Here is a 12,071-nt window from a genome sequence, read left to right as displayed (position 1 = left end):
TGACCAACTGGTGGATTTGTCCATCCGGTTGGATAATCTGCTGGTCAACCGCGGACGTCCAGAGGGGGCTCTGTTGGTTCCATCATCCAGCACCCCCGCTCCGGTGCCCATGGAGTTAGGAGGTGCAGGGCATAGGGAGACGGGAGGAGGAGCCATCACGTGCGCCATCTGTGGCCGCAGAGGTCACACTGCCAGTCGGTGCCATGTTGGTTCCTCTGGGAGTCGAGGCAGGGCACTCTGGCGTCACCTCAGGTGAGTTTGCACCACACTCATCCAAAGTCCTCTGTTGATCAACTGTTTGTGCCTGTTTGTTTCCCTGAGGAGTTTTCCCCACATTCCCAACATAAGGCGCTCGTCGATTCAAGCGCAGCTGGGAATTTTATCGACAGAGCATTAGCCATTAGGTTAGGGATCCCCATTGTTCATATAGTTAGACCCTTCCCGGTACACGCTCTAGATAGTCGACCATTAGGGTCCGGGCTAATCAGGGAGGCCACCATCTCCTTGGCCATGGTTATGCAGGGGAGTCATGAGGAGAAAATCAGTCTCTTTCTCATTGACTCACCTACATTTCCTGTGGTACTAGGCCTTCCCTGGTTGGCTCTGCATAACCTCACTATTTCCGGTGGTCGCGAGAATGCTCAGGGAGGTGTGTAGGGGTTTCCGTTGGTGCTACTACGGTGGAAAGTCCAGATCAGGTCTCCACCATGCACATCCCCCAGAATATGCCGAATTGGCTCTCGCCTTCTGTAAAAAGAAGAAGGACGGAGGTTTACTCCCGTGCAATGACTATCGAGGTCTCAATCAAATCACGGTGGGGTACAGTTACCCGCTACGGCGATTGAGTCAATGCATGGGGCACGCTTCTTCACGAAACTGGGTCTCAGGAGTGAGTATAACCTGGTGCGTATCCGGGAGGGAGACGAGTGGAAGACAGTGTTCAGTACCACCACAGGGTATTATGAGTACCTTGTCATGCCGTACGGGTATAAGAATGCTCCATCAGTTTTCCAATCCTTTGTAGATGAGATTTTCAGGGTGTAGTGGTGTATATCGATGGCATTCTGATTTACTCCGCTACACGCACCGAGCATGTGTCCCTGGTGCGCAAGGTACTTGGACGACTGTTGGAGCATGACCTGTATGTCAAGGCTGAGAAATGCCTGTTCTTTCAGCAGGCTGTCTCCTTCCTAGGGTATCGCATTTCCACATCAGGGGTGGAAATGGCATTTCAGCCGTGAGTAATTGGCCGACTCCCACCCCGGTAAAGGAGGTGCAGCGATTTTTAGGGTTTGCCAATTACTACCAGAGATTTATCCGGGGTTTTAGCCAGGTTGCTGCGCCCATTAGCTCATTGCTGAAGGGGGGTCCTGTACGGTTGCAGTGGTCGGCTGAGGCGGACAGGGCCTTTGGGCAGCTAAGAGCTCTGTTTACTTCGGCTCCAGTGCTGGCCCATCCGGATCCCTCTTTGGTATTCATAGTGGAGGTGGACGAGTCCGCGGCTGGGATCGGAGCCGTGCTTTCTTCTCGAAGAAGCTCGGTCCAGCGGAGCGTAACTATGATGTGGGAGACCGGGAGTTGTTGGCTGTGGTTAAAGCGCTGAAAGCGTGGAGACATTGGCTTGAGGGGCTAAACACCCTTTCCTCATCTGGACTGACCACCGCAACCTGGAGTACATCCAGGCAGCAAGGAGACTAAATCCTTGTCAGGCAAGGTGGGCCATGTTCTTTACTCGTTTTGTGTTTACCCTGTCCTACAGACCCGGTTCCCAGAATAAGAAGGCAGACGCACTGTCCAGACTGTATGACACAGAGGAGCGGCCCATGGATCAGACTCCCTTACTCCCGGCCTCTTGCCTGGTAGCGCCGGTCGTGTGGGAGCTGGACGTGAACATTGAGCAGGCATTACATACAGAGCCCGCTCCCCTCCAGTGTCCCATTGGGCGTAAGTACGTTCCGTCTGATGTCCGTGACCAGTTGATCTCTTGGGCCCACACGTCTCCCTCCTCTGGTCATCCGGGGAACGGTCAGACGGTGCGCTGTCTGACTGGGAAGTACTGGTGGCCCACTTTGGCAAAGGACGTGAGGGTTTATGTTTCCTCCTGCTCGGTGTGTGCCCAGTGGAAGGCTCCGAGACACCTGCCCAGAGGTAAGTTACATCCGTTACCCGTTCCACAATGACCTTGGTCACATCTGTCAGTGGATTTCTTAACCGATCTTCCTCCTTCACAGGGAAATACCACGATCCTGGTCATTGTGGATCGTTTTTCTAAGTCCTGTCGTCTACTCCCTCTGACCGGTCTCCCTACGGCGCTACAGACTGCGGAGGCCCTGTTTGCACACGTCTTCCAGCACTACGGGGTGCCTGAGGATATAGTGTCGGATCGGGGTCCCCAGCTCACTTCGAAAGTTTGGAGGGCGTTCATGGAACGTCTGGGGTCTCGATCAGCCTTACCTCAGAGTAACGGGCAGGTAGAGAGAGTCATCATCTTGGTGATGAGTAATGGGCAGGTAAAGAGAGTCAACCAGGATGTGGGCAGGTTTCTGCGGTCCTATTGCCCGGACCGGCCGGGGGAGTGGGCTGCGTTAATGCCCTTGGCCGAGATGGCACAGAACTCACTTCGCCACTCCTCTACTAACCTCGCCCCCTTTCAGTGTGTATTGGGGTACCAGCTGGTCCTGGCACCATGGCATCAGGGTCAGACTGACACTCCTGCGGTGTACGACTGGTTTAAGCTCGCGGAGGAGACATGGGAGGCCGCTCGTGTCCATCTCCAGCGAGCCGCGCGTCGTCAGAAAACCAGCGTGGACCGTCACCGCAGTGAGACCCCTGTGTTCGCACCGGGGGACCGGGTCTGGCTCTAGACCCGTAACCTGCCCCTCCACCTGCCCTGCCGGAAGCTGGGTCCGCGGTTTGTGGGGCCATTTAAAGTCCTGAGGCGGGTGAACGAGGTATGTTACAGATTACAACTTCCCGCTTATTATCGTATTAACCCCTCGTTCCATGTGTCTCTCCTCGGGCCGGTGGTGGCTGGTCCGCTCCAGGAATCTGAGGTGCGGGAGGTCCCTCCGCCCCCTTTGGACATCGAGGGGGCCCCGGCGTACATCCTTCGCCCCGGCCTTCAGTACCTCGTGGAGTGGGAGGGGTACGGACCAGAGGAGAGAGGAGTATTTAACCCTCTGTTTCCCATCATGTTTTGTGTGTAATTGTTTTCATGTCACGAAGTCGGCTCCTCTCCTTGTTCGGACGGCATTCGGCGATCGACGTCACCGGCTTTCTAGCCATCACCGCTCCATTTTCCATATATCCATTTGTCTTGTCTTGTTTTCATACACACCTGGTTTTCATTTCACCAATCAAACTACTTGTATTTAACCCTCTGTTTCCCATCATGTTTTGTGTGTAATTGATTTCATGTCCAGTGATGTTCGTTTAGCGCTTTACTTCCGTTTTTTGAGTGCGTTTGTTTTGTTGTGCTCCCGGTTTGGAACTATAATAAAGTGCGCTTTATTTATCATACTCTGCTCTCCTGCTCCTGACTTCATACACATCTTGACATGGAGAGAAAGTGAGAGAGTGAGAGAGAAAGAAAGAATTTAAGAGGGCGAGAGAGAGAGAGAGAGAGCGCGAGAGAGAGAGGGTCACGCTAACTGACCCATACACAAGTGATCATGTTTACCTGTGTATCCACTGCACACAACAACACACAGAACACAGAGAGAGAGAGAGAGAGAGAGGGTCACGCTAACTGACCCATACACAAGTGATCATGTTTACCTGTGTATCCACTGCACACAACAACACACAGAACACAGAGAGAGAGAGAGAGAGAGCGAGAGCGAGAGCGAGAGCGAGCGCGAGAGAGGGTCACGCTAACTGACCCATACACAAGTGATCATGTTTACCTGTGTATCCACTGCACACAACAACACACAGAACACAGAGAGAGAGAGAGAGAGAGAGAGAGAGAGAGAGAGAGAGCGAGAGAGAGAGCGAGAGCGCGAGAGAGAGCGAGCGAGAGAGAGCGCGAGAGAGAGAGAGAGGGTCACGCTAACTGACCCATACACAAGTGATCATGTTTACCTGTGTATCCACTGCACACAACAACACACAGAACACAGAGAGAGAGAGAGAGAGAGAGAGGGTCACGCTAACTGACCCATACACAAGTGATCATGTTTACCTGTGTATCCACTGCACACAACAACACACAGAACACAGAGAGAGAGAGCTTTGATTCAGATATTCTGTCTCCTGATTCTCTCATCTTCAGTGTGAACTCTGTGGGCTGCTTTCCCAAATTCAGATTGCCTTTCTGGAATCCTTTAAAGTCAAAGACTAGGCTTGTTTGGATTGATCAACTACTGTCCTCTGTAAAGTGTATTGAGAGACCTTGTAATCATACACTTACAATGTACTTTGACTTGATCTGACCGTACCTCTGTGATGACAGGTTTGCAGTATCCAGCCCCAAACATCAGGTTCTCCATGGATACCCCCATGGCTGACACGTCAGTACCGTTCTCTGGAGAGCCCTTACCCAACCAGGAACCCTTCCCTGTACGGGCAAAACTATGGAGAGGGGGATGGAAGAGAGAGAGAAGATCAGTTAGTCCTTATGTAATCAATAGAGCTCTCAGAGTAATGGTTAATCAGGGTAATGGATGGCTGAACATTCACGTTAAGATATTGGCAGCTAGATTTACCACCTAAGTGTTAAGAAAACTATTTATTCAAGTAGCAGGCCAGTGGATGCCCTCTCAGAGCAGGTTGCCAAACTAAACCCATTCTAACAGGAGAGGAGCTACGTGGTGTGACAGCTAAGTAGTGAGCATCAGTGTGACATGTTGGTGGTAAAGTAGATAAGCACGCATACACACACCTGATGAGAGGTTGATGCAAGGCCACCAAGGATGCGTGTATGGAGACAGAGATGACGGACAGGTGGAAGTAGTCGAACATGACAGGTACATGGTGGTGGAGACCTCTCCTGGGGTGGAAGTGGAGACCCAGGGTTCTACTGCTGATGACTGGGACTGTCACGATGTCCCCTAACCTAGAGACAACACAGTTAGTATCTAACCCAGCCTGAGGACAATAACAGTGGCAGGTCATGTCAGAACATTATTCAGTCACAGCATCATACATGTGCCAAGGACAGTGGATGCCAGTTTAAAATGCATTGCGCAACATTGCCAACTATTACCTGTTTAAAGGACATCACGTTATGGGTTATTTAACTGCTATTATCCAGCTAGGACAATAGTCAATTCAAAAAAGCATCAAAGTATGGTGAAAAATGAATTTCCCTCCGGGGCAATAAAGTTGAAAGTTGAAATTGGTCATGTTCTACACACACTAACACTGGGGGACTCCAAATAGTATCCGTTCTGAGGAGCAACGTCCGAGAAGTTGCAAGGGCTCCAAATGGGATGTTTAATGAGCCATCCAGGAGCCATTACAAATCATCTATCTGTGGCCCACAGTACCTACTGAGCACAAACACACAGAGGTCATGCAGATCCAACACTAACTCATATTTTACACACACACAAACACACACACACACACACACACACACACACACGTGATATAGTAGTGCTTTTAATGGACTATTGTTTTTTTCTTGACTATGCAGTCTGTCAGTCTATTAGAGCCAGAGGCTTTTCACTGGCAGGACATCATTAAGACCTGGACCTCAGCACTACTAACTGAGGACCTCTCAAAACTGAGGCGAGAGGGAGAGAGAGATGGGGAGGAAGGGAGGATAGGAAGACAGACGGGGAGGGAGGGAGGGAAGAGAGACGGGGAGGGAGGGAGGATAGGAAGAGAGACGGGGAGGGAAGATAGGAAGAGAGACGGGGAGGGGAGGGAGGGAGGATAGGAAGAGAGACGGGGAGGGAGGATAGGAAGAGAGACGGGGAGGGAGGATAGGAAGAGAGACGGGGAGGGGGAGGGAGGATAGGAAGAGAGACAGCGGGAGGGAGGGAGGATAGGAAGAGAGACGAGACGGGGAGGATAGGAAGAGAGACAGCGAGACGGGGAGGGAGGGAGGATAGGAAGAGAGACGGGGAGGGAGGGAGGATAGGAAGAGAGACGGGGAGGGAGGGAGGATAGGAAGAGAGACGGGGAGGGAGGGAGGATAGGAAGAGAGACGGGGAGGGAGGGAGGATAGGAAGAGAGACGGGGAGGGAGGGAGGATAGGAAGAGAGACAGCGAGATGGGGAGGGAGGGAGGATAGGAAGAGAGACAGAGAGATGGGTTGAGAGGATAGGAAGAGAGACAGAGCGATGGGGAGAAAGAGAAAGTGCCAGAGAAAAGAAAATATGTAACCGAGTGTGTAACATACTGTTCCTCGTTGTCTGTGAAGTGAAGGTCCAGCTTCAACTGAAAGTCCACTTCACTCAGAGCCTCTTCCACCTGTGAGAACAGAAACAGTCACAATATCAACAAGACTGGATCAACCTCAATTTGACAAATCTGCAATAAAAAAAACATATTTGGGTAATAAAACATACATATCAGTGTAACAATATTATTGTGAGACAATAATACAGTATCTTCTGCCTTACACACACACATCTCTGTGTAGTAGAACAAACAGCACTGTCAAATCCTATTGATATTCTGATGATTAAACACACGCTCTGGGGAAATTGAGTTCTATTTTTGTCCTTCTTATCAGAGTCTGAGGGAGGAAGAGGGAAGAGAGAGAGAGACAGACAGAGAGAGAGAGAGACATCGAGAGAGAGAGAGAGAGCGAGAGCGAGAGCGAGAGCGAGAGAGAGACAGCGAGAGAGAGAGAGACAGCGAGAGCGAGATAGAGACAGCCAGAGAGAGAGAGAGAGACAGCCAGAGAGAGAGAGAGAGACAGCCAGAGAGAGAGAGAGACAGCGAGAGAGAGAGAGACAGCGAGAGAGACACAGCAGAGAGAGAGACAGCAGAGAGAGACAGCAGAGAGAGACAGCAGAGAGAGACAGCAGAGAGAGAGAGAGCGAGAGAGAGAGAGAGACAGCATGACAGCAGAGAGAGAGAGACAGCGAGAGAGACAGCAAGAGAGAGACAGCAAGAGAGAGAGAGACAGAGAGAGAGACAGCGAGAGAGAGAGACACAGCAGAGAGAGACAGCAGAGAGAGACAGCAGAGAGAGACAGCAGAGAGAGAGAGAGCGAGAGAGAGAGAGAGACAGCATGACAGCAGAGAGAGAGAGACAGCGAGAGAGACAGCAAGAGAGAGACAGCAAGAGAGAGACAGCAAGAGAGAGAGAGACAGAGAGAGAGAGAGACAGAGAGATATGGTGGGGAAGAGAGAGGGGGAGAGGGGGGAAGATAGGAATGGGAGGAAAGGAGAGAGAGGGGCTAGAGAGGTAGAGAGAGAGGTTAGGGGGGAAAGAGAGGGAAATTGAGAAAGTGAGAGGGATAGATAGAGAAATAAAAGGAGTTAACCTCTGGAAGAAGAGGGGATGGCTGAAATCTGATCTACCCTTCCAGCCCACAGCCTCTTTCTCTCTCTTTCTCACCTTCACATAAATAATGTGTCATGCATTTAATGAAAAATTCTAAATTTAGAAGACTTGCCAGGTAGGTAGCCGACTTTAAATAAATAAATTAGGAGAGCTGACCTGCCATGTACCCAAGAAACTGAAGATGAATCTGATGAAACCAGGATTCCTGTTTAACTCTGTAGGTTAGGTTGTAGGTTCCTGTATATACAGTTGAAGTCGGAAGCTTACATACACTTAGGTTGGAGTCATTAAAACTTGTTTTTCAACCACTCCACATCTACCTTGTGCATGACACAAGTAATCACTTAATCACAATTCCAGTGGGTCAGAAGTTTACATAAACTAAGTTGACTGTGCCTTTAAACAGCTTGGAAAATTCCAAAAATTATGTCTTAGCTTTAGAAGCTTCTGATTGGCATCACTGGAGTCAATTGGAGGTGTACCTGTGGATGTATTTCAAAGCCTACCTTCAAACTCAGTTCCTCTTTGCTTAACATCATGGGGATATCAAAAGAAATCAGCCAAGACCTCAGAAAAAAAATTGTAGACCTCCACAAGTCTGGTTCATCCTTGGGAGCAATTTCCAAATGCCTGAAGGTACCACATTCATCTGTATAAACACCATGGGACCATGCAGCTGTCATACCGCTCAGGGAGGAGACGTGTTCTGTCTCCTAGAGATGAATGTACCTTGGTGCGAAAAGTGCAAATCAATCCCAGAACAACAGCAAAAGACCTTGTGAAGATGCTGGAGGAAACAGGTACAAAAGTTTCTATATCCAAAGTAAAACGAGTCCTATATCGACATAACCTGAAAGGCCGCTCAGCAAGGAAGAAGCCACTCCTCCAAAACCGCCATAAAAAAAGCCAGACTGCGGTTTGCAACTGCACATGGGGACAAAGATTGTACTTTTTGGAGAAATTACCTCTGGTCTGATGAAACAAAAATAGAACTGTTTGGCCAAAATGACCATTATGTTTGGAGGAAAAAGGGAGAGGCTTGCAAGCCGAAGAACACCATCCCAACCGTGAAGCACAGGGGTGGCAGCATCATATTGTGGGGGTGCTTTGGCTAAGGTGTATTTGGCTAAGGTGTATGTAAACTTCCGACTTCAACTGTATATGACACTTGATCAATAGCTGTCTGGCAGCTCCACAAGCTTCCTCAGTCTGTCTCACCCATACACCCCCATATGGGTGAAGATACAAGTGAAGAGTTTTACTCCAAAACGCAATATATATATTTTCAGAAATGGTCAAAAATTCGCTTTTTTTAAAGAAATTATGAAAGTGATAGTGAAAAAACTCACCTATCTAAACATTAAATGACAGACATGTATTTGTTTAAAATCTATCACTTGGTTTGATCATGTTTTTTTGCTAAATGTTACATATCCGCCTCACTCTCAGAGAAATAAGTAGTTCTGCTAGGTTTTACACAGTCAAATGTAACAAATAACTTCATTTTTAATAAAGAACTGTACAAATTATACATTTGTAACATCAATTGGTTGATATAGCATTTAGGAAATAAGCTCTTTAAGTGGTTAAATTGACCTTGTGTGTGTGTGTGAGACTCACCCTCTCCCCATCGAGCAGTAGGTGGACCTTGAAGAGCATGCGGTCATCGACATTGACCTCTTCGTTTCGGTAGAGGATCTGGAAGATCCGGCTGAACACTGTAGTGTCCTCATGGACCCCATCATGGACCCCCGCAGAGCTGAAACTACAGTCACCTAGGGGGAGAGAGCATCAGCAGCAGCAGTATCATCATCATCCAGGCAAGCAAGGTATGTGTGTAACGGCTGTTGGTGGAAGAAGGTGAGGACCAAGGTGCAGCGTGGTACGTGTTCATCTTTTTTTATTTGAACTGAGCACTGAATAACAAAACAACAAAGAGAATGACCGAAACAGTTCTGTCTGGTGCAGACACAAACACAGAAAACAACTACCCACAAAACCCAGGTGGGAAAAGGCTACCTAAGTATGGTTCTCAATCAGAGACAACGATAGACAGCTGCCTCTGATTGAGAACCACACCAGGCCAAACAACAAAGAAATCCAAAACATAGAAAATGAACATAGAATGCCCATCCTAGTCACACCCTGGCCTAACCAAAATAGAGAATAAAAGCCTCTCTATGGCCAGGGCGTGACAGTACCCCCCCGCTCCACCTTAGGCTTGGCCCACTTAGGTGGCGCCTTTGGAGTCAGGGACCCTCGCCGCCGACCCCGGACTGGGGACCCTTGCAGCGGGCCCCGGACAGGCGGGGAGACTCTGGCCGCGCCGGACAGGCGGGGAGACTCTGGCCGCGCCGGACAGGCGGGGAGACTCTGGCCGCGCCGGACAGGCGGGGAGACTCTGGCCGCGCCGGACAGGCGGGGAGACTCTGGCCGCGCCGGACAGGCGGGGAGACTCTGGCCGCGCCGGACAGGCGCGGGAGACTCTGGCCGCGCCGGACAGGCGGGAGACTCTGGCCGCGCCGGACAGGCGGGAGACTCTGGCCGCGCCGGACAGGCGGGGAGACTCTGGCCGCGCCGGACAGGCGGGGAGACTCTGGCCGCGCCGGACAGGCGGGGAGACTCTGGCCGCGCCGGACAGGCGGGGAGACTCTGGCCGCGCCGGACAGGCGGGGAGACTCTGGCCGCGCCGGACAGGCGGGGAGACTCTGGCCGCGCCGGACAGGCGGGGAGACTCTGGCCGCGCCGGACAGGCGGGGAGACTCTGGCCGCGCCGGACAGGCGGGGAGACTCTGGCCGCGCCGGACAGGCGGGAGACTCTGGCCGCGCCGGACAGGCGGGAGACTCTGGCCGCGCCGGACAGGCGGGGAGACTCTGGCCGCGCCGGACAGGCGGGAGACTCTGGCCGCGCCGGACAGGCGGGAGACTCTGGCCGCGCCGGACAGGCGGGGAGACTCTGGCCGCGCCGGACAGGCGGGGAGAGACTCTGGCCGCGCCGGACAGGCGGGGAGACTCTGGCCGCGCCGGACAGGCGGGGAGACTCTGGCCGCGCCGGACAGGCGGGGAGACTCTGGCCGCGCCGGACAGGCGGGGAGACTCTGGCCGCGCCGGACTCACCAGGCTGGGGAGACCTACTGGAGGCCTGGTCCGTGGAGGAGGCACAGGATAGACCGGGCTGTGGAGGCGTACTGGAGGTGTCAAACTAAGGGCCTGCACAACCCGTCCTGGCTGGATGGTGACTTTAGCCCGGCACGTGCGGGGCGCAGTCACAGGACGCACTGGAGACACAGTGCGCAGAGCCGACGCAGGATATCCTGGCCCGAGGAGACACACTGGAGGTCTGGAAAGCAGGTCTGGCACCATCCGTCCTGGCTGGATCCTCACCCTAGCCCGGCAGATGCGGGGAGCTGGAATGTAGCGCACCGGGCTCAGAGCACGTATTGGAGAGCTATAGCGCCAAGCTGGCACAGGACGTGCAGGGCTGGGGAGGCGCACAGGAGGCCTGGTGCGTGGGGCTGGCACAGTCTTCACCAGACGGCTAGCACGCACCTCAGGACGAGTATGGAGAGCTGACTCAGGTGACATCAAATCGCGGATGTCGTGCCTCATGCACCAAAACAGCAGCTCTCTCATTGAGTGGCTGCTGCCAACACACTGACACTGACACTGACTCAACTCCAGCCACTTGAATAATGGGAATTGATGGGAAATGATGTAAATATATCACTAGCCACTTTAAACAATGCTACCTTATATAATGTTACTTACCCTACATTATTCATCTCATATGCATACGTATATACTGTACTCTATATCATCGACTGCATCCTTATGTAATACATGTATCACTAGCCACTTTGTTTACATACTTATCTCATATGTATATACTGTACTCGATACCATCTACTGTATCTTGCCTATGCTGCTCTGTACCATCACTCATTCATATATCCTTATGTACATATTCTTTATCCCCTTACACTGTGTATTAGACAGTAGTTTTGGAATTGTTAGTTAGATTACTTGTTGGTTATTACTGCATTGTCGGAACTAGAAGCACAAGCATTTCGCTACACTCGCATTAACATCTGCTAACCATGTGTATGTGACAAATACAATTGGATTTGATTTGATTTGATTTGCTCTCTCCTCCAATCTCCCCATCAACTCCTTCACAGTCTCGGCTTCGCTTCCTTCGCTCACCTCCAATTTCACCCCATAGCCCGGGGCCTGACCAGTCCCATGATCGCCACAGTAAGCACAGGGATTTGGCTCAGGTCTCCAACCTGACTCTGTCACACTCCATGTTCCCCCCCCCAAAAAAAAATGTTTGGGGGCTGCCTCTCGGGCTTCCTTGCCAGCCGTGTTCCCTCAAATCGCTGATTCCCTTTTCCTGCTGCCTCCGCTCTCCTGGCTGCCTCCACCTGTTCCCATGGGAGGCGATCCCTTCCAGCCAGGATCTCCTTCCATGTGTAGGATCCCTTGCCGTTCAAGATGTCCATTTCTCCTTTTCACCACGCTGCTTGGTCCATTGGTGGTGGGTAGTTCTGTAACGGCTGTTGATGGAAGAAGGTGAGGACCAAGGTGCAGCGTGTTCATCTTTTTTA

The 12,071-nt window shown here is 51.5% G+C and overlaps 1 protein-coding gene across 1 annotated transcript in view; it reads right to left on the bottom strand.

The window, feature by feature from the left end:
- Positions 1-12,071, bottom strand: part of LOC115132722 (protein FAM135B-like) — a 68,221-nt gene that overhangs the window by 26,942 nt on the left and 29,208 nt on the right. The window contains 4 exon segments of the mRNA XM_029665446.2: positions 4,440-4,572; positions 4,883-5,056; positions 6,350-6,420; positions 9,085-9,239. Of these exon segments, the coding sequence (XP_029521306.2) occupies positions 4,440-4,572; positions 4,883-5,056; positions 6,350-6,420; positions 9,085-9,239 (533 nt within the window).

This window comes from Oncorhynchus nerka, linkage group LG7, assembly GCF_034236695.1.
Source record: "Oncorhynchus nerka isolate Pitt River linkage group LG7, Oner_Uvic_2.0, whole genome shotgun sequence".
Lineage (NCBI taxonomy): Eukaryota > Metazoa > Chordata > Actinopteri > Salmoniformes > Salmonidae > Oncorhynchus > Oncorhynchus nerka.
The sequence above is the reverse complement of the archived record's forward strand: the minus strand, read 5'-3'. Positions and strand labels throughout refer to the sequence as shown.